The 25,237-nt window shown below is 41.0% G+C and overlaps 2 protein-coding genes and 1 pseudogene across 6 annotated transcripts in view; 1 reads left to right on the forward strand and 2 right to left on the reverse strand.

Moving 5' to 3' along the window:
• Window positions 1–3,342, reverse strand: part of LOC138242800 (butyrophilin subfamily 2 member A2-like) — a 33,735-nt gene extending 30,393 nt beyond the window's left edge. For 3 of the 4 annotated variants that reach the window (XM_069198352.1, XM_069198353.1, XM_069198351.1), the window contains exons 1-3: window positions 3,191–3,342; window positions 2,873–2,947; window positions 1,004–1,351 (exon numbers count right to left, since the gene is read on the reverse strand). In XM_069198352.1, the coding sequence (XP_069054453.1) occupies window positions 1,004–1,351; window positions 2,873–2,945 (421 nt within the window). In that variant the 5' untranslated portion in view covers window positions 2,946–2,947; window positions 3,191–3,342. Of the gene's footprint in view, window positions 1–1,003; window positions 1,352–1,539; window positions 1,646–2,872; window positions 2,948–3,190 lie in introns of all 4 variants that reach the window. The other variant, XM_069198354.1, reaches the window with a different exon arrangement.
• The window catches only part of LOC102695046 (zinc finger protein 721-like), a 1,154,024-nt pseudogene that overhangs the window by 217,214 nt on the left and 911,573 nt on the right, over window positions 1–25,237 (reverse strand).
• Window positions 5,291–15,537, forward strand: LOC138242808 (E3 ubiquitin/ISG15 ligase TRIM25-like). Of its 2 annotated transcripts, XM_069198363.1 has the most exons (7): window positions 5,291–5,984; window positions 8,641–8,736; window positions 8,882–9,115; window positions 9,242–9,401; window positions 9,755–9,814; window positions 11,486–11,512; window positions 15,070–15,537. In XM_069198363.1, coding segments are annotated over exons 1-6 (1,143 nt in total). In that variant the 5' UTR covers window positions 5,291–5,393; the 3' UTR covers window positions 11,488–11,512; window positions 15,070–15,537. The 2 variants fall into 2 exon arrangements, with proteins under 2 accessions (XP_069054464.1, XP_069054463.1); XM_069198362.1 differs by lacking the exons at window positions 11,486–11,512; window positions 15,070–15,537 and adding an exon at window positions 11,137–11,252.

Below are 25,237 nucleotides of genomic sequence, written 5' to 3' on the forward strand. Positions count from 1 at the left end.
AGACCACTCAGAAACATGCTGTAGCTAAAATGAACAGCTTAAAAAGTGTTTCAAAAGTAAGTGAATGGGTCAAATTAAAAATGAATCACGGTTACAAAGCAAGTGAATTACGGAAATACTAACAGCTATATAAATAAATATATTATATTTAAATCCTCACAGCGATGCCTTATATATTTAGATTGACGATTCCATATTACAGTATATTTCTTGTTTAGTGGATTCTAAAAAGTACAATTTTTTTACTGCGATAACGAGCGCGAGTATTATAGAAAAGCAATGCAATATTGATGTTGCTTTTTATAAAGTATATAAACTTAATATAGTCAAGAAGAGCATGTCAAAACTTTCCCAAAATAACCACAGTATGTTCCTAAATTAATATTGTTAATTATCATTATGCTCCCACAAGTTTTTATGCTCAGCTACCAAAATGTCCCTTTAGCTGTAAAACTCCATATTAATATTCCATATTCCATATTAAGCAGATTTAAACCTGCATGATAAAGAGATTAAACGAAGCAATCATTTCACTCACAACTAATGCACCCAAGTGTCACCTATCGGTCATTTTGTCCAGCCAATCACCTACCACAGTCTGTGATGATTTATCTTTTTTTTACTAAAGACCAATCCTGATATGAGGGAGTTCCTCTATGGAAGATAAACATACATAGTCAGTCCCCTAAAATGTATGGAGAAATATTTGGAATAGACAGAATATTAAGAAACAATTAAACAGAATATTAATTTATATTTAACATATAATTAACATATAATTGTCAATGTGGACTTGACTCTGAAACTCAGATCTCTTGACTGAGCTCAACATGTTAGTACTGTTCTCTTAAGTCATTATTATATTTATGGTATCATAACTCATCATGTGCAATTGCTCATTTTTACGGTTACAAAGCAAGTGAATTACGGAAATACTAACAGCTATCATCATTGAAATGATCAGCGATTCACATAAATGTAATTCTGAGAGAAAGACACTCACCTCTAACAGCCAGGTCAATAATAGCTTCATCATCCATCTGTTCAGACACCACAAAACATTTGTACTGCCCATGGTCAGAGCGTTTCACATCTCTCAGTGTTAAAGACACATTGCCTCTGTGGAGCTCCTCCAAGAATAGACCAGCCCTGTCCCTGTAGGCTGGGTTCTGTCTATTAAAGTTATAGAAGCCTAATTTATACAAACAAATGGGTTCATTGTAATCCTTTCTAAACCACCTGATTTCTAGATCCTTAGCACTGATGTCTGGTGAGAGATAACAGGGCAGGACAGCATCTTCACCAGGGAAAACAAACACAGGAACAGCTGGACTGAGAACCTGAAACCTCTCTGAAAGAGAAAGAGCACAGCTGACATGAGTTTCAGCCTCAACACAGACACATATGACAAACTGTAGATCACTGGCAGAATAAAGCAGAGCAGCTCAGTGACACACAGTGTTTTCTACAAACAGCTCATCACTGATTCAGACCCACATGTGAATGAGGAGCACTGAAGATCAATGAGTCTCATCTCACCATCTGCTGCAAACTGGAGTCTGGATCTCTCACCCAGGACCCTCAGATCCTCACCTTCACTCACTGATAGAAGAGCTGTGACTGTGTTCACTGAGGGTCTGTTACTCTGCAGTGACAGTAGGGGGTTGAATCAAGTTCTTTATCTGTGTTTCTCTCTGCTCTCTGTACCTTTATAAACTGAAACTCTTCACATACAGAACCCAGATTAAACTGCTGATTAATTAATACTTCCAACACAATCTGATCCCTTAAACACAGGAGGTTCAGCAGGATGTAGTCTACAGGGACCTGAATGATTCAACTCATGGTTGATTCAGGTTACAATATAAATACAAAATAAGATTCTCCAACATCTAAACATACAGTACAACTTAGTATGAAGATGAACAACAGGTAAGATCCAGTCAGGTTCCTTCTACAAGTGTTGGCTGTATCATCACTCCATCTTTCATAAACACACTTCTGACATGTTGTAATGTCCTGTGTGGTTTGGGTCACTCCAGGACTCCCTTTGTAAGTGATGAGTACCTGATGTAGCCAACATTAACTCCCACACTGAGACACAGACTGACAGAGAGTGTGAAGCAGCTCTCAGGTCAGCAGTGTGACTTGGCCATGATTGACTCTGGGTCTCTCAGCTCATCCCACAGGTGCTCAGGGGTCTGACGACAGAGTGACTCAGTGGAGGACATTGATCCCAGACTGGCACACAACATCATGAGCAGAAGAAAGGCTGATGACAAGAACAGACTGTTCATTCCAGCCATGTTTGCGGTTTGTGCAGGGTGAGGAAATATTATAGATGTGATGTTATTTGTATTTGAAATATTATATTCTTAATGTTGTGTGTATTATGTTTGAAAATCAATGGGGTTTGTAATAAGAGTTCAGGAGTGATAATTACAACAAAGTGGCTTAATGTCTTAACAACTTATACATCCGGTTAGACAGTACATGTCATACAACCATTCCTGATGTCATTGCTCTGATGTTATTGCATTAATTTTATGTCTCATCTCTAAACACATTCTCCCTACCAGCTATGTTGCTGATATTTACTAAAATATATTAATGATTCAGCAACCCACCACCTCATGACACACCTGCAACTTCAGGCCTTCCATCCCAGAGCACTATTATAGTAATTCTATACTGCATCACATTCTTACAACACAATAATAGTTAAGAGATTGAACACCAGATTTTAAATGTTACAATCTTTATGTTAACATCTTCAGAAATTCAAAACTGTATTGAACTTTTCAGTAATCAATGTGAAATCAGAGCTCTGGTCAGGTTATTGATTAAAACAACAATAAGAGTCTCACTGTACCTGATCCTGAGACACAGGACTGGTGGAGAAAAAGCAGAGTCAAAAAGAGCCACTGTGACTGGTCAGACTCCATCTCTGAAACAAAGAAACACTGTGAAGTAGGAAAAACACTCTTATCTCTGAAATGAATAAAGAGATCAAATGTCTCTGAAAGACATGAGCAGTACAATTTACTGAAACACATAATGACCTTGACTTGTCACTGTGCCATGTTCCCATTAACAGAAGCCCTGATCTTGCAGACTTTTTTTTTTAGATCTGTATCCAGAGCAAACATACCGCTTTCCATGAGGAGTGTCTCTCAGACTTAGTTCTTACCTGATTGCTCACTTTGTCATCTCAGAGCTGTTCTGTAAAAAAATAATACAAGTTGTACAAGGTACAACTAACACCTGTAAGGTGAAGTGTTTTCTCCTGTTTAATCCTCCATCTTATTCACAGTAACTGCTGTTCACTGCTACAGGGACACAGTTCACTTCCTTCTTTTAAACTTTCAGCACAGACCTGTTCTTTCAGCACAGACTCACCCAGCCTGCAGAGCAACATTCCCACTGAGCTGAGTCTGTGTCTGAGCAGTGAACGAGGGCAGCAGAGCAGGTGGGAACAGAGTTTGAAACCTGTTTTCTTTTACTGTCTCTTTAATTGTTTTTATTATTTATTTTGGCCAGAGAGTTGTTGATTATTTTAGTTATATGAAAGTTGTGTTTAATCTTCATGTGCCTGAACTCATGAAGTTAATCTGTAAATTGATGCTATTTATGTCACTACACAATGGACCTTGTGTGACTCTGTTCTGACAGATCCTGACCCTGTGCTGACAAGATCTGCAAACACAGCTCAGAACAATCATTAGAACAGCCACTCAAAACTCCTGTTAACCCACTGTCACACTAACAAAAGTCCAGTGAGTAGGACAGGGACACTCAGAGCTGTGGTCTGAGCTCTTTTCCAGATCAGCAGGTCGCTGAGACAGTAGCGCACCACCCACTGAGCTCCGTCAGAGAAGAGGCAATACAGAGAGAAAGAGGAGGTGTGGAGCTCAGCAGTTCAGAATGAATGTTCTGCAGTCTGGAGCGCGTCTCCCTTTATAACAAAGTTTTTTTAAATTAACCAAGCAAAGTAAATCATTTCTTTTAAATTCACGTCTTTTGATTATCCTTAAGTAGCGTTTCCTGAAAAGTTAGTTTTATTTTCCACCTTTAAACAAAGCAGGAGCTTATTGTACTTAATGACATCACACGTGAAAAGATTATAAAAAAGAAACTCACTATGAGATGGCAGAAGTTTCTCACTGAGGATAAATTTTAAAGAGCTGGCTTAAAGAAACAGCCTTTCCACCTCTCTGGGACATCAGTTTCCACAGCTAGTTTGTTGTTTAAACATATTGCCTCTGAATATGAACATCTTGAGATGCTGGCTCCATGGATCACCATCAGCTACTGTATGTTTGCCTACTGCTTCTGTTTCTGTGCATCCAACACACCGTTCAATGCTAACATTTAAAATACTTTTACATTTTATAGGTTTCCATTAAAATACAACTAAAATATGTTTATCTCATTTCAGTATCTATGTAAACACTGAACAGTATTCACATGTTCTTTTATAACACAGCTTTCTGTGATTTTCTGTATACCTAAGCTTTAACAGGTAGTCCTGCATTCTTCCTCTGCACTATGTCTGGTCATGATTTGCTTTTTCTGTTTGCTCATTTCAAAGTAACACCTGCTCCATTTCTGAAACTCCTGAGCTCTTTAATTGGGGAGCGATGGGCTCGTGATTCTCTGCAGCGCTCCACAGGTCTGTGCGGCTCACAGAGGGGGTCACTGCGCAGGTGAAGCTTGAAGCCCTGGACGTACCCTGCTGGCCCACAAGCTGCAGGGCAGAGCCAGGCAGAAGGCTGGGCTCAGTGGCCTGGAAAGAGAGACACAACAGGCTGGACTGCTCGCAGTAAGTTTTCACACCCGGACAGTGAAATCCTCTGCACCATGTGGAGCTGTGACACCCCTCTGTCAAAACACAGGTGGAGGAGATCCTGGAGCCAAATAACTCCCAACGATTAAACAGCTGGATGGACCAGCTGGCCTCCTCTTGTCTGTCACCATCATGCTCTGATCTTCTCATGGTGTGTGAGTGAGTTAGTATTTTACTGTTTTGATTACTGGGAACACAAACCACTGGATTGACTCCACATGAGCAGCTACTAACATTCAAGTTTATTTAAAAACCTTTTATCTGTCAGGCTGAGTCCAAAATGACGCCATAAGACACCTCCCCCACAACACCAGACCTTCTTTCAAACAACAACCACCAAACCTGTTTCATAACTCCAGCTCTAAACCACTCCCCTAATAAACCTAATCACAACCCCTAACAACCACACCCTCTAATACTCACACACCTGCTGCTCTGTGCAGATCCAGGAAGTGAAACTCAGAGATCAGTTTAGTTTTACTGAAACAGCCTCACTACAGCTCCGTCTCTACTGCTCCTCTCTGTGCAGTTTTTACTTGTCAGAAAAATGGCAAAAGGCACTTTCCCATTTTCTCAGGACCAGTTTAGCTGCTCAGTGTGTCTGGATTTGCTGAAGAATCCAGTGGCTCTGCTCTGTGGACACAGTTACTGTATGGGCTGTATTAAGAACTGCCGGGATCAGGAAGATCGGACTGGGATCTACAGCTGCCCCCAGTGCAGACAGACCTTCACCCCAAGACCTGATCTTCACAGAAACACCATCCTGGCTGACGTGGTGGAGAAACTGAAGGAGACAGGGTGCAGTGGTCCTCCTCCTGCTCACAGTCCTGCTGACCCTGGAGACGTACTGTGTGATGTCTGCACTGGGAGACAGAGGGGAGCTATGAAATCCTGTCTGATGTGTCTGGCCTCTTACTGTCAGACTCACCACAATCTACACAATGAGCTCCACCCTGGACACAGACATGAGCTGGCTGATGCCACAGGACAACTACAACACAAGATCTGCTGCACTCATCACAAATTGCTGAAGGTCTATTGCCGTACTGACCAGAAGTGTGTTTGTTATCTTTGTGTAATGGATGAACACAGAGGCCATGATACTGTCTCAGCTGCAGCAGGAAGGACAGAGAAACAGGTGAAGACTTTGAGTCTGTTTTTAAAGTGTAGTAAGATGAAAAAAGGATTTGGGATATTTGGGGCTCTAAGTGATCTCCAGACTGTATTTACTGTATCTGTAATGTTGGATCTCTCCACTGCTGAGTCCTGCTCATGTACTCAGCTGTGATCCACACTGGTTGCATCTCTGAAGTGTCTCCTGTTCTTCTGTCTGTTGTTCATGATCTCCCCCTCCTCACTTTCACTGTCTCCCTCTTAACTGTCCTCATTTAGCACCGATGAACCTGTACAACTACACAGCACACTCAACACCTCTAGAACAGACTGCACCCTCATTAATGCACAGCACACTCAACACCTCTAAAACAGACCGCACCCTCATTAATGCACAGCACACTCAACACCTCTAAAACAGACTGCAACCTCATTAATGCACAGCACACTCAACACCTCTAGAACAGACTGCACCCTCATTAATGAAGTCCTAATTTAATTTCACCAGAACTGTATGATTAATAATAAACTTTATTTTTATTTTGCCTTTAAAAGTGGCAAAGCAATTTACAGCACAAAAAATGCACAGTGAGAGGAGAAGGTAGAAGGGAGTTTGGAAAAACAGCAGAAAAGCAAAGGGGTAGAAAAAGACCCAGTTAAATTAAAACTCTTAATGAATAGAAGATTGTGAGTCTGGATTTGAAAGAACTCAGGGAAGGTGACTCTATGATATCCATAGGGATAGAATTCCAGAGCTCTGGGCTGCAGCAGGAGAAGCCCTGTCACCCAGAGTGCTGGTTTGGGGGATTGACAGGAGACCAGAATTAGAAGAGTAAAGGTTGTGAGGTGAGGAGTAGGGTGATAGAAACTCTGACAGGTTCTGAGGTGTCAAGCCATGCAGATACTTTTAGGGGAGCATGAGGAATTTGAAGTCGACATGAAACCAGATAGAAAGCCAGTGCAAGGACTCCAGGACAGGAGTAACGTGATCACTTGCACTAGACCTGGTCAGGATTCTGGCTGTCAAATTCAGGACATACTTGTAGTTTGTTGAATGTGGGTTTAGATACCCAGCAAGTGGAACATTACAGTAGTCAATATGAGTAAAGATGAAAGAGTTGACCAGCTTTTCAGCAACAGTAAGCTTTGACATAGGACACAGCCTGGTGGTATTTCTGAGGCGGATGAATGATGTTTTGACAATTTGTTGCACATGTCAAGCCTGGATCAGATATTACTCCCAAGTTCTTCAATTTTGACTGTGATTCCAGTACAGTGTCATCCACAGATAAGGATACTGCATTGGTGTGCCAAGAAGCATGACTTCTGTCTTTAAATGAAGGAAATTGTGAGTCATCCATGTGTTTATGTCAGAGAAGCAATTAGAGCAGAGACATGTCAGTGTCAGTTTAGTATGGACGTACTGTACTGCAGATTTAAGTATCATCAGAACTCATACACGCTGAAGGGTAGGGAGCCCAGTGTCAACCCCTGAGGAAGACCAGACTTAACAGGTCCAATTTAAGAGCTACAATCCCCAATAGAGACAAAGTGAAAGTGATCAGTGAGTTAAGACTGGAACCATTTAAGAGCAGTGACAGAAACTCCAAACACAGTCTCAAGACAAGAAAGTGAGATGTCATGAGATGTCGAAAGCAGCACTGCGTTCAGTAAGAATGAGGACAGAAAGAATCGGGAGATATTAGAAGATCGTTAGTGACTTTGAGCAGGCCAGTTTCTGTGCTGTGAAGTTGTCTGAAACCACACTGGAGTCAAAGAGGATTAAGTAACAGAAATTTAACAGCACATTCTAAACTTTTTGCAAAAAATGATACAGGGTGAAAGTTGTTCAGGTTGTCCAGAGCCATGATTCTTTTTCTCACACAGGGGTAACAGCAGCAGTTGTGAAGGCCACTGGTACCACATTAGTGCTCAAGGATTAATTTATTATAGTGAGGACTATGGGGCAGAAAGCAGTGAAACAGGATTGAAATAAAGTGCTGGGAATGGGATCTAATAGGAAGGTGGTGGATCTTAAACACATAAACCAGTTAACTGTGGTATAATACCTTCACATACTTTATTAATACAAGACTCACGCTGGGTTCTGCTGGAGTCAGATCTGACACAAACGTTTCCTTTTCTCCTCTGAAATGATCTGAATTTCCCCAGATGTGAGATGTGGTCGGACACATGGTCTGCCTGGTCCAGAACCTCATCCAGTGGTCTAGCATGTCAGCCACAGGGTCTCCACTGACTGCAGGAGGAAACTAGTAGCAACTGGGCTCATCAGCACTGCTGAAATCCTCTGCTTTGAGGTGCAGAGAGCAGTCAGGACACAATATTGAGCTGTTGGAATGAAAACTGAATTTTCTACATTCTGTTTAAGATATAATTTATATGTTTCTATATTTCACTTCACATACTGATGTGCAGACCCAGGTGTGAGGTGTAAAACGTGAGCAGGAGGTGGAGACTCGTGCTCTGCTGCGTTGCACATGCTGCGGGTGTAGATTAGACTTGAAACAGGAGTGTGTCAGACAGGACCAGGAAACACATCTTGTGTGGATAAGACACCAGGAATACAGAGTGTGAATTTTCCAGGGTGACTCAAAGGGGTGTCTCTGTGATGTGATTCTCTTACAGCAGAAATGTCCAGAGTGTCTCTTTTTTTTCCACAGAAGCAGCTGGGCGCGACACAGACACAAACCCAGCAGAGACTTCATGAGAGAGAGAAGGGGTTGCAGGAGCTGAGACAGGCTGTGGAGTCACTCGGAGTGGGTATTGACCAGAGAAGTGGACGCACTGACACACATTTCCAAAGCTGGACACTGGACAGTACCCTTAGAAAACACAACATACAGCATAATGTACTTTGAGTGTTTTCTTGTGTAATAATCTAATGTGTGTCTCCTCCCTCAGAGCTCTGTACACACAGCGGTACAGGACACTGACAGGATCTTTACTGAGCTGATCCGCTCCATTGAGAGAACACGCTCTGAGGTTACAGAGCTGATCAGAGCTCAAGAGAGGGCTGCTGTGAGTCAGGCTGAAGGACTTCTAGAGCGACTGGAGAAGGAGATCACTGAGCTGAAGAGGAGAGATGCTGAGCTGAACCAGTTCTCACACACAGAGGATCACATCCATTTCCTCCAGGTAACATCACTGCTCTGTGACTCTGCAGAACAGAAGGGTGTCTCTCACACAGAGCTGCTCCTGGCTTCTCCCCAGGAATGTGTGTTGTGTTTGACTGGAAACTCCTCTTTCTCTTCCCTGCTGCAGAATTTCCAGTCTGTCTGTGTCCCTCCTGGAGCTGGACACTCACCCAGCATCCCTGTCCGTCCACATTTCTCTCCTGAGGCAGTGAGGAGACCTGTCTCTGGACTGAAAGAACGACTGGAGGACGTCTGCAAGAAGGAATCAATAAAGATTTCCATGACAGGTTAGTGGTGAAACACACTGATGTCTTTCTGGATAGCCTATGAATTTCTCTTGTTAATGGATTTTCTGTTCAGTGATTGTATTTATCAGAGCAGCTTACCAGTCAATGATTCAAATTCTAGTTGAAATACCTTTAAAGTTTTAGTCTCACAAATCTTTATGACAGTAACTGTATTGTTATATTGTGTTGTATGTTGTTTAACAGGAATGTTTTAATAGGAGCGACAGTCCCTGTATAGTAGAACAGTCCTGTTACAATAGGAGCTACAGCCCAAGTGAAGCAGAATAGCTCTGTTATTCCTGTTAATCTGTTACTGCAGCCCTGATGAGACATTTCTCTGTGTGTCTCCCCAGTTACTGAAGTCTATAGTCTGCTGACTCCAGAACCCAGGTCCAGAGCAGAGCTTTTACACTGTGAGTCTGTTTTCGCAACAGCTCCCCCTTGAAATATACCTGGAGCTCAAACACAAAGCAGAAACAGTGATACATAAACTGATACACACTCTGACACACACACTGGTTCACACTCTGATACTTGCTGATACACGTCTGAATTCAGAAAGTTAAGCTTGCAGACAGTCACTCTGTGTGGATCAGAGACACACTGTGTAAGAAACACACAAATGGACAGAGACAGAAAATCCAGTGGGGGTCATTTTTTAAGAAAATGCACTTTATTACAACAATGTGTACAGCACACTTCTTACAAAAAATACAATTATAACAACAACACTTTAACAGAATTTAAATTGTCTCTAAGAGAGTGATTGTTCATTATCAATCTTTCCATTTTGCAAGTGGTCAGTGAGGCTGGTTCACACAATAAGAGCCCCTCCAAGCCTCCTGGGTGTTACCACTGGCTGCAGTCCTGGCTCTGAAACTGCGATTGTCCATTTCTCAACAGGAGCACTAAGGAACAGGTTTTCTGGGTTTTCTTCAGCCCCTTTACAGAGCTTTCTGTCCTGTCCAGTGCACTTTTACCGTGGAGAATCCTCACCAGGCTACCTAGTTAAATAGCTTCATCCTACATGGCTCCGTTATGCTTCGTGAGCTGGAGGTTCCAGCTGACGGATCGCTGTTCCACCCCACATGTCTGGTCGCTATTGATGATGTGGGGCAGGATGGTCCTCAGTCTGCTGGCCAGTAGCTTGGACAGGATCATTGACACCTCTCACTGTCTAGCTGATGTCCAGAGATCAGGCAGTGTGACCAGTGAGCAGGACATCTCTGTATCTCAGTCAGTGATACTGGGCCATGTGGGTACAGGTCACTCAGTCAGTGATACTGGTTACTGTGGGAACAGGTCACTCAGACAATGTTACTGGTCACTGTTGGGACAGGTCACTCATGCTGTGAGAGATCACACAATAATGAGAAGCATATGACTGAGCATTGATCAGTTCTCAGTATCACTGCTGGTTCTTTATGAAATCGCTGCTCACTGCTGTGGACAGACTGTGTTTCTTATCTTTCTCAATGGCTCAAGCACCGGACTCCAGGGTGTCATGTGATGTGTCTGTGTGTCTTATTGCCTTGTGCTGCTCAGTCTTATTGAGTGAGACTCCAGTCTTACAGCCACTGCTGCTCACCCTCACTGACTCTGATCCACACTGCAGTGGAGACTGGGGATCCTGAAATGAACTGACTGCAGACTGTGGTATAAACTCTGGTATAATGACAGTTATGAAGCAATAACAGTCTTTAGTACAATAAAGATCTACTCTCTCTCTCTGCAGATCCTGTGAAGCGAGCTCCTATCCCTAAATCACATATGTACACTGTGTGAAACTCTGCTGACTGACAGTACTGACTTTACTGACGTGTTATTACCAGTGAGCGACTGTGATTAACAGTGTCTGCATCTCTGTGTTCCAGTGTGTGACTGTGATTAACAGTGTCTGTATCTCTGTGTTCCAGTGTGTGTCTGTGATTAACAGTGTCTGCATCTCTGTGTTCCAGTGTGTGACTGTGATTAACAGTGTCTGCATCTCTGTGTTCCAGTGCGTGACTGTGATTAACAGTATCTGTATCTCTGTGTCCCAGTGTGTGTCTGTGATTAACAGTGTCTGTATCTCTGTGTTTCAGAATGGCAGTGGTTGTGCAGTGCTGCAGGTAGGTCTGTCTCTTCTTGAAGACAGAGGTGTTGTTTTAAGCCCTAGTGTCTGGGGTTATTGAGGTCTTGAGTCCAGAAGGTCTCTTTAGTGTGATATGGTCTATAAACAGAAGGAGATGTATTTCAATCTCATGTTTCTGTAACATCCTACATGTGGGCTGTGAAGATCAATCAAAGTTTCATGGTGGGAATTTCTATCTCTGTCCTGTGTTTCAATCTAATGGCCAGTATGAGTCTCTCCTGGACTGAAAGTATAGAAAACTCATTTTCCCTGAAGGCCACGTGCTCTGGTCTCTGCTCACTCCTGAATGAGGGTCTACAGACTGAATGTGGCAGAACCAGTGACTGGAAAAACTGTGGAATATCAGGAGAATTCAGGACCAGAGCCAGTCTCATAATAACAAGCTATTCAAATCCTAAGAGAAACACTGTTAAAGGTTGTGGAAAAAAGGATGGTATAATGACAGTATTCACCCCCTCCAGTTTCACAGACACACAGCCTCTTGTGAGAGGCAGCAGTGCGACTGGTACAGGGGCTCCTCTGGGGCCTGTAGGCCTCTCTCTTGTCTGAGAAATGGCTGCTTCTCTTCACATGTCAACCAGGCTGATGGGTCAGCAAGAAGAAACATATAAGAGTTTATATTTATAAAATCACCTTTTCTTCGTCTGTTTCCCTCTTTCCTCTGACTGTATTATTAGGATGTTCATACAAACACAGTACAGACAGGATGGGCTTCTATACAGAGTACGTTCAGGCTGAGGGAATAATAAACATTATCAGGCAGATAAACGTTATTGCTAAACAGCTCATGTTGGTGCTTTTTGTGTTTAAAGTCATGATACAGTCAGGATGTTGAACCTCTTTAACCCCCAGCTCCTCAAAGGTCATTTCCACCTGGAGTGTTTGTGGCCTGAACATCTTGCAATATCTTGGACAGTATAGCAAGTCCAGGCCTGGTTCAGGGTCTGAATTCAAGGGACCATCTGGACATCAAGTCTGAAACATCAGATTCATATATATCTTACTCAGTACACACTCTAGGAAGAAATATCCACCACCCCAAAAAGACACATTTCATTTCTTCAAAAATGATTATTCAAATTATAGCACATGTAGATACCTATTGTTCCAGGCCATGCCCAATATATGTCTACTATTTATACTGGATAGGCTCTTTTTTACAGCCTTTCTATTCTCCAGGAGTAAAAAAATAAGAACTGAGGAGAATCTCTTTGATCTTCACTGGACTGACCAGCAGACAATAGAAGGAGAGTATTTATTAAGTATTAAGAGTTTGTATTTAAGTATTAAATATCAGGAGAGTATTAAGTTAGTGTTCATTGGTCATGCGAATAAGGCTTCTTGAATTGAATTGATCAAAACCCCCATTCACAATGAACATGTATAAGCCCCACCCCCCGTCCCTCAATGGTCAGAGCTCACTGATTGACAGCTGGTGTCTCCTATCAGAGAGGCGGAAAGCTGAGCGCGAACAGTCTGAAGTCAGTATGAGAGCCTCTGTTTCTTTTTTTCTGCAAAAGTTTTTTTTTTATTAAACGAATAGAATTTACAAATACAACTACAACCAGAGGATCAGAAACAGGTACATGAGAAAAAACAAAGCAGAAAAAAACATTTAACCACCAGAGGTAATGAAGTAAATTATGTGATCAAATTGTATTTTTTACATATATCATGTTTTCCTTGCTTTATTATTTCTCAATTATTTATAGAATTTAAATAGTGTTTCAACATGCATGCGTTTCCTGTATAAAATACAAATCTGCACTCACTTTTTTACAAAACAAAAAAAAAACGCTTTTCTTTTTACAACACTTTGAGTACCTCTGGCATTCATGAAACAGACATACACAACCCAGTGGGCATTGATTCGTCGAATATACGTATATTCACGGCGAAAATACGGCTATACGTATATATACGTCGCCGCGACGTATAATTAACGTCGAATTGCAACCGTAAAATCGAGGACATGAATAAACGCATATATAACGTCGAAAACACATCTAACACAGTGCCTGAGGCTTTTTACTGTATGTATCGTGTGTGCCGCAACTAGGAGTATACGGCACTCTGCACAGTGCACGAAGTAAATTATTTTCGCAGTAATTAATTTATTATATTTGCTATATTTATTATACACGTGTAAATTAATTACTGCGAGTAAAATGTTTGAGTGTTTGAGTGCCTATAGAGTTTCTATTTTTATTTTCTTGAGAAAAGTTGATTCCATTTCCTGGACACCCCGTCCCCCATCAGTGCGCGGTGCCCGGGGAAAAATCTGTAGGGGGGCGTGTGAAATTCTGAGGGGGGGGTGATATTTCAGTTGAAACGGAGCTGTATGGTGCAGCTACCCAAATGAAATCTCGCAGCTATGCCATTGATTAGTGCTTCATGATAGAAGATAACAACTAGCAATCTGGTATTTGCGATGAAGTTCAGTTTCACATTTTTCGTCACTCTCACGGTTTGTATTGCCTGGAGCGAAAAGTACCATAAGCGTTCATTTTTGCAGCTACATGGACGTTCTGAATCGTTAAGAAAAAGAAAGCACAGACTGCTATAACTAGTCCTAGTTATATAACGATTTTATGTATAATGATAAACTACTGCAAGGAATCGGTCCACCTGAGCAAAACAGAATCGTAATGTTGACACTCAATAACGACACTGATATGTGCAGTTCCTGGACGGATAGCCCTCCTGCCCATCAAACAGACTGAGTGACTGTTCGTGTCATTTAGTGTTGTCTGACCATTGACAAAGTACAACTATTTTTTTAGGGCGCAAATTAAGTTAGGTAAATCTTTTTGCCCAAAACTGAAGGGGCGACATTCCTCCCTCCCCCCGTGATACCAGGCCTGTCCCCATCCTATTCCATAATGTCATTATATATAATACCATACAACAGTGACCGATCCTTACTAACTGCATGCGTTAAAATTGCACATCAGCTCATAGCAGGGGGCACATAGCCGCGATGTATTATCAATGTTAAATTTCAACCATAATATCGACAACATTAATAAACGCAGACGTTGAGAAAATATCGAACCCAGCATATTTTCCGGTTATATACCACAATGCATTGCTAGTATTCATTGGTCACCATTTTGGACACGTTTTTCAAACGTAGAAGTATATCCGCAAATATCTCAGCAATCCTCTTTTGACGAGTAAGTATGAACAATAATAATACTATCTGAATACATACAGATCTTTCTTAATATTATTTTGATTAAAATAGTACGTGAATAAGCAAAAAATGGCACATAAAAATAGTGTGAATGGGGAAGAATGGGGAAGACACAAAATCGTTTTGCCGTTTCTCTATTCTTATTCTATGTTGTATTTTCAAACTTTGGGTACTCTTTAATTAGGACAGACTTTATTGCTCAACTGCTATGATGGAAGCCAAATTTTATACATTTATTTCAGCTTTGAGCTTAGTAAACCGTTCATTTTTTAGATTATACTAAAGAAGATATTAATCATCATTTATTTGGGAAGTAATATTATATAATTTTCTCCTAGCTGCGGTGCTGAAGTCCCACCCTACATCAACAGAAAAAGAAATAAAGGAGCACGCAATGTGTTACTTGAAGAATGCATATGCAAGGCAGGGGGCCAGGAGATCTGGACACTGAAAATAATAGGTTTCTGGTTCTAACTGTTAAGACAATTAGACAGGGTTTGCAAATAGTGGACAAAAATCGTCTTAACTTCCCTTGTAATATTTTTTTTTCTTGGAAATATAGAAGTTGTACATTTTAAAATGTATATTTGAATCAAAATGTGGTTTTGAGTTAGTGTGTTAATGTGATTAGTTTGTGTTTGTCATTACTATACTGTATATTGCCATGTTACCAGAATTTGTAGCTGAAGTTTAAGACTAGTTGAGTTTTTTATGATTATTGCCCATATGTTGATTGTTGATTGATTGTATACAATGTATAATTTGAAATACATATGCTTCAGGTGTGAATGTGTATTTTCAGAATAAATTTCTAAACCTAATCATTGGCTTGGTTTACTTGTTTCTACACCTATAAAATCTATCTTTGATGTATAATAGACCTCTACCCATATACGTATAATAGACCTCTAATGTTATCCGTATAATAGACCTCTACCCATATACGTATAATAGACCTCTAAAGTTATCCGTATAATAGACCTCTAAAGTTATCCGGAACTCCAACCATATATGTATAATAGTCCTCTAAATTTATCCGTATAATAGAACTCCAACCATTTATGTATAATGAACGTCTAAACATAGACGTATAATTGACGTATAACTTTAGACGTATATTAGAATTTCATTCTAGACTAATTGCAGACCACATTTGGACGTCTAAGGTATGCGTTTAATAGACGTATATTATACGTCTTTTGCCCACTGGGGGAGATCTACTCATGATCAAGTATTAAATACTTCAGCATTTACTGTTCGAATACCACACTTTGTCTAAACACCGCCGCTTCTTAAGCTAATAAGTAACGGTTTATGACCACGCATTGCATTGTTAATGCTGTTATTAAAAAAGCTTAAATTCACATAATGGATTTTGGATGGAGCAAAGTAGTCCAACCCCTAGACAACAGTGCATACCCACTGATTAGAGCTTAAAACTACAGGAGCAGGGGTAACAATAATAGCAACAACGTGTTTGGAGTTTGGCATCTCTCATTTCTTGTGCAGAAACATCGTATCGGAAGCTGTCTTAGATAAAAGAGGAATTGTGGCTTCAGATCGTTTTTACAGAGCATTGCGATGTTCTGTTCATGCTGACTAAACGCTTTAAATTTGTCATTTACTGCAAGCGTTGCTTTTCCAGGTTTTTCTGAAATTCCTCGCATTTGAGCCAGTACTAAAATATGTCATTCGCGTCGCTGAATACATCGTGGAAACGGTTTTTCCAGGGGAATGCTGTCACACATGAAACTGTTTTGTTATTCGGTTCTGAAGTTTGAAAATGAAAATGAAATGTGGGTCACTTCATAGGCTTGAAAGAAATCCAAGCAGCATAAAAACCGCCGCAGCAAGAAAAAAAAAGGATTCTTAACAAGGAGATACGCTGCAGCAGTGTGACTCCAACAGATGCTCCTGAAGAGACTGGAGGTTTAAGCCAGCTCCTTAGAGCGCTCGGCCGTGGTACACTCGACAGCTGCTCTTCAGCTCTTGTTGTCTGAGCTAGTGGTGTTATGACACGTGAAAGCGACTGCAACTTTGTTTTCTGAGATGCTTCCTCTAACGTGGTGAAATCTCGACTTCTTTGGCACCTCTGGATATACTTCTTCTGTAGACCAAGCTTTCACACCTTTGCTAATAGCGCCCTTGAAGTCATTTTATTTTTACAGGAAGACGGGGATTCCTTAATACTTCTTGCAAAGGTATTTAGACTTTCATGAACCTACAATAAAAAACAGACCTGAAACTCCCTTGCTTCCAATCTCTGATGTTGCTGTCCTGAAACTTGGACGTGATGTTCTGTAGACCTGCAGTGTCCCTTTACTCTCGTGTTTTCAAAACGACCTCCGTTTTCGGGCGCAGCTGAAGTAGAACTGGCCTGACTGCACAGGAAAGTGCGGAATCATAAAATGTTTCTACGGCTCAAAATGTCCCTTTAGAGCCTTGTCATGTCTCTGTGAGGAACGGGCAGGTAGAGAGGTTTTACAGATGCTCATGATGTTTTGCACGGGGTGTTACGTGTTGTAGTGTTTCAAAAGATGTGTTAGCGGACCACAGATTATTTTGAAAAGATGTGGGTTTGCACTGGCTGGGATTAAAACCCGACTCAATTATTTTAAGGTGCCTGTACCACCAACGCACTTCTGAAAAACACCTGCATATTTTCGCAATCCTCTCTCTCACCTACAAAGTTATGGAGACACAGACGTCCAATGAAAACTTCAATCCAATAGTTTTCCTCCGGGTAAAAAGCAGCGCGATATATAGAGAGATGATATTAAAAGATTTCAACGTTCTTATTGGATGCAGATATCGCTCAGAATTCCTAATATGATTTTGAATTCAGTTTTGCTTTACTACTTTCAGTGTCTTTTATTGACCTTGCTGAAGCAGAGAAGTGACATAATCACAGATGCGAACAGTTGTGCTGTTGTTTCTGGTTAATAATGATTATTGCGAGGGAAAAAAAAGAGCTTCTTGCATTAAGAGCAAGAGCAACCAACGCGCTCGCTTGTTGAGCTGGGTATTTTCCATGGGGCTATTCCTCAGCTGCAAAGTTAGTTGTCGAGCAAGGACATCTGAGAACGAGTCTAAATCCGTCAAGAACACAGGGATTATAATATCGCACTGCCGTCTTGTGTACAGAGATCTGCTTCTTCCTTATTCGATGTTTTGGTGTTTAAGAACACACTTCCTACCTCGAATGCTAGTTTCAAAAGATGTTACCGGATGACAGATTATCTTGATAAGATTTGGGGATGCACTGTCCGTGATCAAACCCAGCTCAGTTATTTGGAAGGCCCCTGTTCCACCAACACACTTCTAAGAAGCACCTGCACATTTCGCAATCCTCCAAACGTTGTGTTCTCTTTCTTCTTTTTTTCAGCATGGAATAAACCTATTACTTGTTCCTTTGCAGCCTACGCATGCTGACGCAGCTACCCACCTGAACTACTACCGCTTTGATAAGATGTCGTTTTTGCCTCTTAAAGTTAAAGTCTGCTCCTTTCTTCCTGGTATAGAAATAACATGTTCCATCGTTTAAAAACACCACTAAAAGTAAATTATTCAGCTCTACCGCCTGTGTGCATTGACAAGACATCTCAAAAGGACTTATTAAATAAGAACACGATCCTTCCTGTTACCATTCCTGTGATTGCAGCGTTGTTTCGCTCTTTTTCGTTCTTGTACAATATTTACAGATAGGGCTTTATTACTGGAGTTGTACAGAAGAAGTGTGCATCGGTCCATGAAAATCATCAGTACTGCTGTTGTTCTATGCGTAGTTTAACAGAGAGCACTTAAAAGATACAAAAAGCTTTCAAATAAAACAGAATTGAAAGACAGTCGAGTAAGGAGGTAGGAAAAAAAGCATTACCCGTCTGGGAATCAACCACCGTCGCCCGTGTGACTGGATACAAAAATAACAGATTCATTTGTGCCCAGTCTCTTGAAGCTTCGATGCGATTATTTCTTCCTTCCCATTAGTTTACTCAGAGGAAACTCGAAAGTGGGAAACTGCAGGCATTCTTTGTGAGTGGTGGATTGTGATCAGTGAGCATCTGCACATCTCTAAGTCTGTTCCATATCCTTACCCATCGGGGATGGAGCTCAGTGGTAGAGCGCATGCTTCGCATGTGTGATGTTCCGGGTTCAATCCCTGGCATCTCCAGGTGCTTTTATATTACAGTACACACATCGCAATCTTCTGTGGAGTGAGAACTCTTTGCTCGTGTTCAGAGAGAGCCAGGTTTACACAATTAAATGCAGGCACACTCGACGTGCTGCAGAGTTGCGCTGCTGTTTTAAATGTACCTCATTTAGTTCTGTTAAATACTAAATGATTTGAACTAATTTAACGTCATATTCAGGAAATCCAGAGACCGTCTTCACACTTGTGGTGCCTGTTGCAGAAAACACCTGTTGAATCTCACCCGGGATTTCTTGAGAGATCATTCAGCGAGCGAGTCCTCCCTCTGGACTCCGCACTGAGCTGAAAGCTGCACGAACTCCTCACTGCATGTCCTGTACTGTTACTAAGGAACAAGTAATAGGTTTATTCCATGCTGAAAAAAAGAAGAAAGAGAACACAACGTTTCGGCCGTGGAGCCTTCTTCAGGTGTGAGAGAGACAGGGCAGTAGGCAAAGGTAAAGTAGCGGGAGAACAAAGGTTGGGAGGGAGGAGGAGTGAGAGGCGGGAGCAGGGGACAGAAAGAGAGGCCAATCAAGAGGTGTGAAGTCAGAATGGGTGCAGAGAGGTGTGAAATGAAACTTCCAATGAATGGAGAAAATTTAAAAGAACAGTAATCTGTCGTTAAGGGAAGGGAGAATGTGTGATCCTAACTGCAGAATAATTTTAGTTTCGGTGGTCTTTCTGATGTATGAGTTCGGAAAACCGTCTTTGAGAACACAGACGGAGAGATTAGTGTGGTCGTGGCCGTCAGAGGTGAAATGAGAAACAATACCCACCTGAACTACTGTACTGTTACTGGTGCTCTCGTGTAGATGTGGAGCACACCCGAAAACACACTTTGAACTATTTCCGTTTGTAAAAGAAAACGCAAAAGAACATGACAAGTATAATGATCGTATAAAATAACCTTGGCACAACTCGAGAAAGTACTGAAGAACTACACATCGACTTTTGATGATTACAAGAGATTCAAGAAACAACCGTCCGCACACAGGCTTGGATCCTGAACGCTTGAGTTAAAAGAACAAAGGCGAAGTAAACTCTCTTAATTGTCTTATAGTTTATGAAATAAAACAATTTCTTAATAATTTCTTACTGTTGATAGACGATTTATTGAATTTTAACAAAATCACAATTACAAATTTTTCGGTTAAACTGTTATTCACATACTCTAACGTTTCTCAAAAAATATATTTTTTAGCCTCTCTGGAGGCTGCGCAAGGCGTTTAGAGAGAGAATTTCTAAAAGACGGGATCTCTAAGCTTAACATCAAGGCAGAAAAAATGTTTTGTTTTCTCAACAGAAATGCTTTTTGGAACTTTCAGCCTTACGTAGGGAGCAACGTCTGCCGAGATCACTTATGAGCCAGTGCACATGGCAGTGTGCCGGCAAGTACGTTTAATATTGGCTGTGGTGGCGTGCTGCTTTTGTCTGTGAAACTTTAACTTCTTCATGCTGAATCATCGGCAGGAGTAGAGCTTATTGAATCTTTGCGCATACGCTTCATCAGAAATACCTTGTCCATGTTCAAAAGAGATTAGGGGATTTACGTCATACTTTCACAAAGCATACCTTACACGAAAGACTTAAATGGGAAATTGATTTTGCTTCTTTGCCTTGGTTACAAAGCTGAACGTTCTTCCACGTTCTGCTAGAGTATCCTCTGGGTGGGCTTTATCAGTTCGCTCGGATATGTCATCAGTGCTCAGTCTCCGGAAAATAATCAGCACTGTCGTTTATTTCTGTGCGTACGGCCGTGTTTTAAAGCATATAAAATCACGAGTTCATTGATTTCTCCAAATAACAACAATACATTTAACCCCGCGGTAAGAATTCCTTCAATCCGATAGTTTTACTCCGAGTTAAAAGCAGCACTATATATAATGAGATGAAATTAAAGATTTCAACGTTCTTATTGAATCGCCTGTTTGAGATATCGGTCAGAATTCCTAAAATGATTTTATAATTCAGTTTTGCTTTACTACTATGATCCGCAATCAGACGCGTTACCCATTGCGCTTCTGGCCCTCGAGTCACATTCTCCAACTCAACCACATTGACCTCAGAGCTGCGACTTGTAATATCGCCCCGGTCAAGCTTTTCACATGTGTTCTATGTGTACTTAGACACAACGTCGTTCATTTTGTCTGTTTACGCGTCGTGCTGAAATTCACACACGAGGGAAGACACACGAAAGAAATCACAGAAAAGACACCGACGATTAAAAACGGCTTCATACTGTAGCGTTTGCAGGTTCTTTTCAGAACAAGGACGAGTGGAGACGCGATTAACAAACAAGCATTAGCTTTATTCGTTACAACCACACAAAACCAAACACAGGATATACACACACATGAGGAGACTGACGGAACACGTACACATATTTAGTGGTAATTACCTAACAACACACTATACTTTTACAAGACTACACAGGGCACTCGAATTACTAGGACATTATTTACACAGGTAGGATCAGCCGCTGTTCATCGTGCTGACCCTCAGACTCTCCCCGGTTTCCACTCCCAGCATGCCCAGCGGTACTACGAGCGCCTAGGGGCGCTTCCTCCTCACCACCAGGCGAGGGCGTTACACTATACTGCGATTTCTGAAGGGTACTCTGTGAAAATACGAGTTTTGACGAGAAGGGATGGACATATAAGGTCAAAAGGCTTGGGGAACTGAACTTTAAGGTGAAGACTGCGGTTTCAGTAGCAGCAGAACCTGATCAGTATCAGTTGACTCCGATATACTTTGAAAATGAACTTGGGGATTTAGAGTCAGACGTGCTACCGTTGCACCATGGGGTACTTAATTTAAAAAATAGGAAAAAAAAATCAGTGTTCCTGGATCTGTAATTGAGAACAACACCTGCACAAGAGCTGCGCAGGAAGAATAAAATGTGGTCAGGGATGAAGAGACTCTCTTCGGAAGAGCGGCGCTCTTCACAGGAGATTTTGTTTTGTGAAGTTGATTTGTCTCCTTTGGGGAATTCAAAAGCGCTGATAGCCGTGACAGCGTGGCGCAAAAGTAGCATGTCTGACTCCAGATCATAAGGCTGTGTGTTAAAATCACGTCGAGGTTTGCTTTTAGTTTTTCAGGTTCTGCTCGTCCTGAACACGGAATTCACACCATGTAGTTGAGTTCTATCTGTACACCACATAGATAATCTAAACAAAATAGAGCCCTACTGGACATAAAGCTAGGATCTCACACAGCGAATACCCTTGAACACAAGCGAGAATGCACAGTTCACATCTGCGAAACATCACATCCGTCTTTAGAGACAGCTACATCAGAGAATGGAATCCCGGAAGTTTCAAATAACTTCTTTTATCACAGGTTCAAACAAACCTGAAAGTTAGGGAGTTTCCGGACACTTTTGTTTTATTAAAAAGTGTCTGAAGCCTGAAAATGTAATTTGAAAAAAAAAACGCTATTGGACATTAGCTGGTACTTTTTGTAACGATTTTCTATTTCATGCTGGAAAACAAAGGAAACAGACCCAATTTTTGCTTTCAGGTGCGGTTCATTACATAATAGACATCTATTACTGAGGAGCTTGAATAAAATTTACATGAGGCAGGTAGAAGTCGAACCTACAATCTTATTATTCGAAATCAGACGCGTTATTTATTAAACTGCTGGTATTTCACATAACCGGAATTCCCCCATAGTGTGCTCAGCGTCGCTACTAGTAATATACCGCCCCGTCTAAAATTTCAAAGTGAGAAACATGTGTTTTCAGATTTTTTATCAGTTTTAAAATATTATCTCTTTAAATCAGACAAAGGTTTATGTTTCGCACTGAAATTCCGATTGATTGAGAATTCAAAGAAAGACTGTTTTCTTCCACAACACCGTATAATTATCACATCCACCAGACTCTCCAACTTCTCCAGACCTTGCTGGGTGAGAATTTACTCCGATAAATTAGGTGACGTATCATGTTAAATCACCTCTTCTCAACAGAACATTTCCTGGTGCACGTTTTCTCTATGAAAAAAATGTCATTTTCCCCTTGCACGATTTCTCGGTTTTTTTTATCAAAGCGTACAGAAAGAAAAAAGAAGAAGAAATAGTGTCGCAAAAGAACTCTGTCGCCCTTGGGATATGTCAAACGCATTGGACATGAAACATGCCAGATAAAAGCCAGTTCTTTTCGTTTCTCAGTGTCGGGGCTGCTACTGTATGTAAAAGAGGCAATTTGCTCTGAGAGCAGGTTCAGCGCTTTCTGAACGCAGATGTCAAAGAGCGGTGTGTCCAAGTGGCTGTAAAAGGTGGTAGAAGCCCTATCACCGTAGCTTACTTGGTTCAAGTGCCTCTATTAAACAAAAGAACCGCGGTTCTAATCCCAGCCGTGTATTTCTTCCTATCGTAGTACAGAACGTACCATTTGGGGCACTCACAAAGGGCTTGATTTTGTTAAATGCATGTGTTCATTTCCTTTCTGGAAAACTTGTTTTTGATGAAATTCATACAGCTTGCAAAACATGAAATTCAGTTCTTGGTTATCAGTGCAGAAGAAATATTACCGGCTGGCAAAATAAACGGTAGGAGATTTTTTTTTTTTTATTCGAGGAAAGACTCCACCAGTCAGTCTCTGGGGCACAATTGGTTAGCGCGTTTGGCTGTTAAGTGAAAGGTTGGTGGTTCAAGTCCACCCAGGGACGTGTTTCTTTTGCGATGTAAACATTGTTTTCGCATAGGTCGATTGGATTTCTCAGCTAAACCATAGCCCTTTTTAATATTTGTAGGAAATGCGACTGTTCAGCACGTGTCAAAAATGTCCAATAATGCCCAACATCGCAACTTCCCAGAAAACCATATTCACCCAAGAAAAATGATCGTCGAATCGTCATTTATACTCCCGTCACATCCTCTGCTGAAATATTTTAAAAATACAATCCAGATTTGTTTGAGAACTTGACAAGCATTGTTTTGTTACCACTGTGCAGTTGGATTTTGATATTTTGACATATTTACCTTAATTTTAAACTGTAAATACTGTACAATCTATTGTAATTGTGTTGTAATATTAAATATGTTAGCTGAGGATGCAAAGGGGTGAAAGGGAAAGGTCAGAGGGTACAGTAACAACAAGGTTAGGACTGGTGGAGGTGGTAGGGGTGTTGATGGTTTTTCTCTGTAGAGGATGATTGAGTTTTTTATCCTTCTCTGAAGTGAGAAACTGGAAGAGTTGGGAGTTAAGAGATCTGATGAGGTAAGTTATAAAAGGAAGTTGATGTGGAGCTGTTAGCCGTAAGATTTCTTTAATGTCTTTGATGTTGTCATCAAAGATAAACTGCAGTAAGCAAAGATAAAGGAAATTATCTTTGCTTACTGCCCTGTCTTTCTAACACCTGAAGAAGGCTCCACGGCCAACACATTGTGTTTCCTTTCTTCTCTTTTCAGCATGGAATAATCCTTTACTTTTTCCTTTGCAGCCTACGCATGCTGACACAGCTACTCACCTGATATATAACATTCCTATAATCACAACTATGAATGTCCACTGTGGGTATTTTTTCCATGATTATTTATTCTGTCATTGAAGCATGTTTTATGTCATACCGAAGTGTCATAATCACTGAAAAAATATTTTTTTTCATTTAGAAAGTAAGAAAATGATAAATCACTATGAATTGCATTTAGCCTGTTCTGATCTAGATTTTCTATATACTTTAACATGCCATGTTCACAATGTCACAACTCAGAAATGCAACAGTGAAGTGTTGTAATTACCAATGTACATACAGATCCAGCCATTCAAAGTGTGCGGTACAGACACGTACCGGAGGTAATTGGCTACGGCGTCGCGCATTTTGACGCAAGATGACGTGCGGTACCGCGGTACATGATTGGTTGACCGACAGGGGCACTTGTGGTCCGTTTGGTCTGTCGTAGAAAGATTTACTGTAAACGTCTTTACTGTGCCCGTTGTAGTATGGAATATTCATATGGAATTTTACCACTGAAGGGAAATCTTAGTAGCTGAGCATAAAAAGAATAGGAGCATACTGTAATGCGTGTGAAGGCCATAAACGATATTAATTTTGGAACATAAACATACAGTATATGGCTGGTCTCGGTACTTTAAAGAAAACATACACGGAACATGGTTTCATTATGACCAGAATCGGTCTTGAGATATTTTTAACTTGATTTACAGTATTTGAGAGGTATGTCTTGACACCGATACTAATTAAATACTGCTCACGTATATGTTTCTAGGTTTATATTATGCATTTCATACGGTCAAATTACTTTTGAGCAACTGATAAGAAGCGCGAAACGGTATGCCCAGGGCGTTTTAG

Source organism: Lepisosteus oculatus, chromosome 14 (genome assembly GCF_040954835.1).
Source record: "Lepisosteus oculatus isolate fLepOcu1 chromosome 14, fLepOcu1.hap2, whole genome shotgun sequence".
In the NCBI taxonomy this organism is placed as follows: domain Eukaryota; kingdom Metazoa; phylum Chordata; class Actinopteri; order Semionotiformes; family Lepisosteidae; genus Lepisosteus; species Lepisosteus oculatus.

Bases quoted from the DNA above. Each gene is read 5' to 3' on its own strand.
- LOC138242808 (XM_069198362.1), top strand. From the start codon at position 5,394: ATGGCAAAAGGCACTTTCCCATTTTCTCAGGACCAGTTTAGCTGCTCA. The intron at 9,402-9,754 runs GTTAGTGGTGAA...GTGTCTCCCCAG, and splicing joins AATAAAGATTTCCATGACAG to TTACTGAAGTCTATAGTCTG. The intron at 9,815-11,136 runs GTGAGTCTGTTT...CTCTCTCTGCAG, and splicing joins CAGAGCAGAGCTTTTACACT to ATCCTGTGAAGCGAGCTCCT.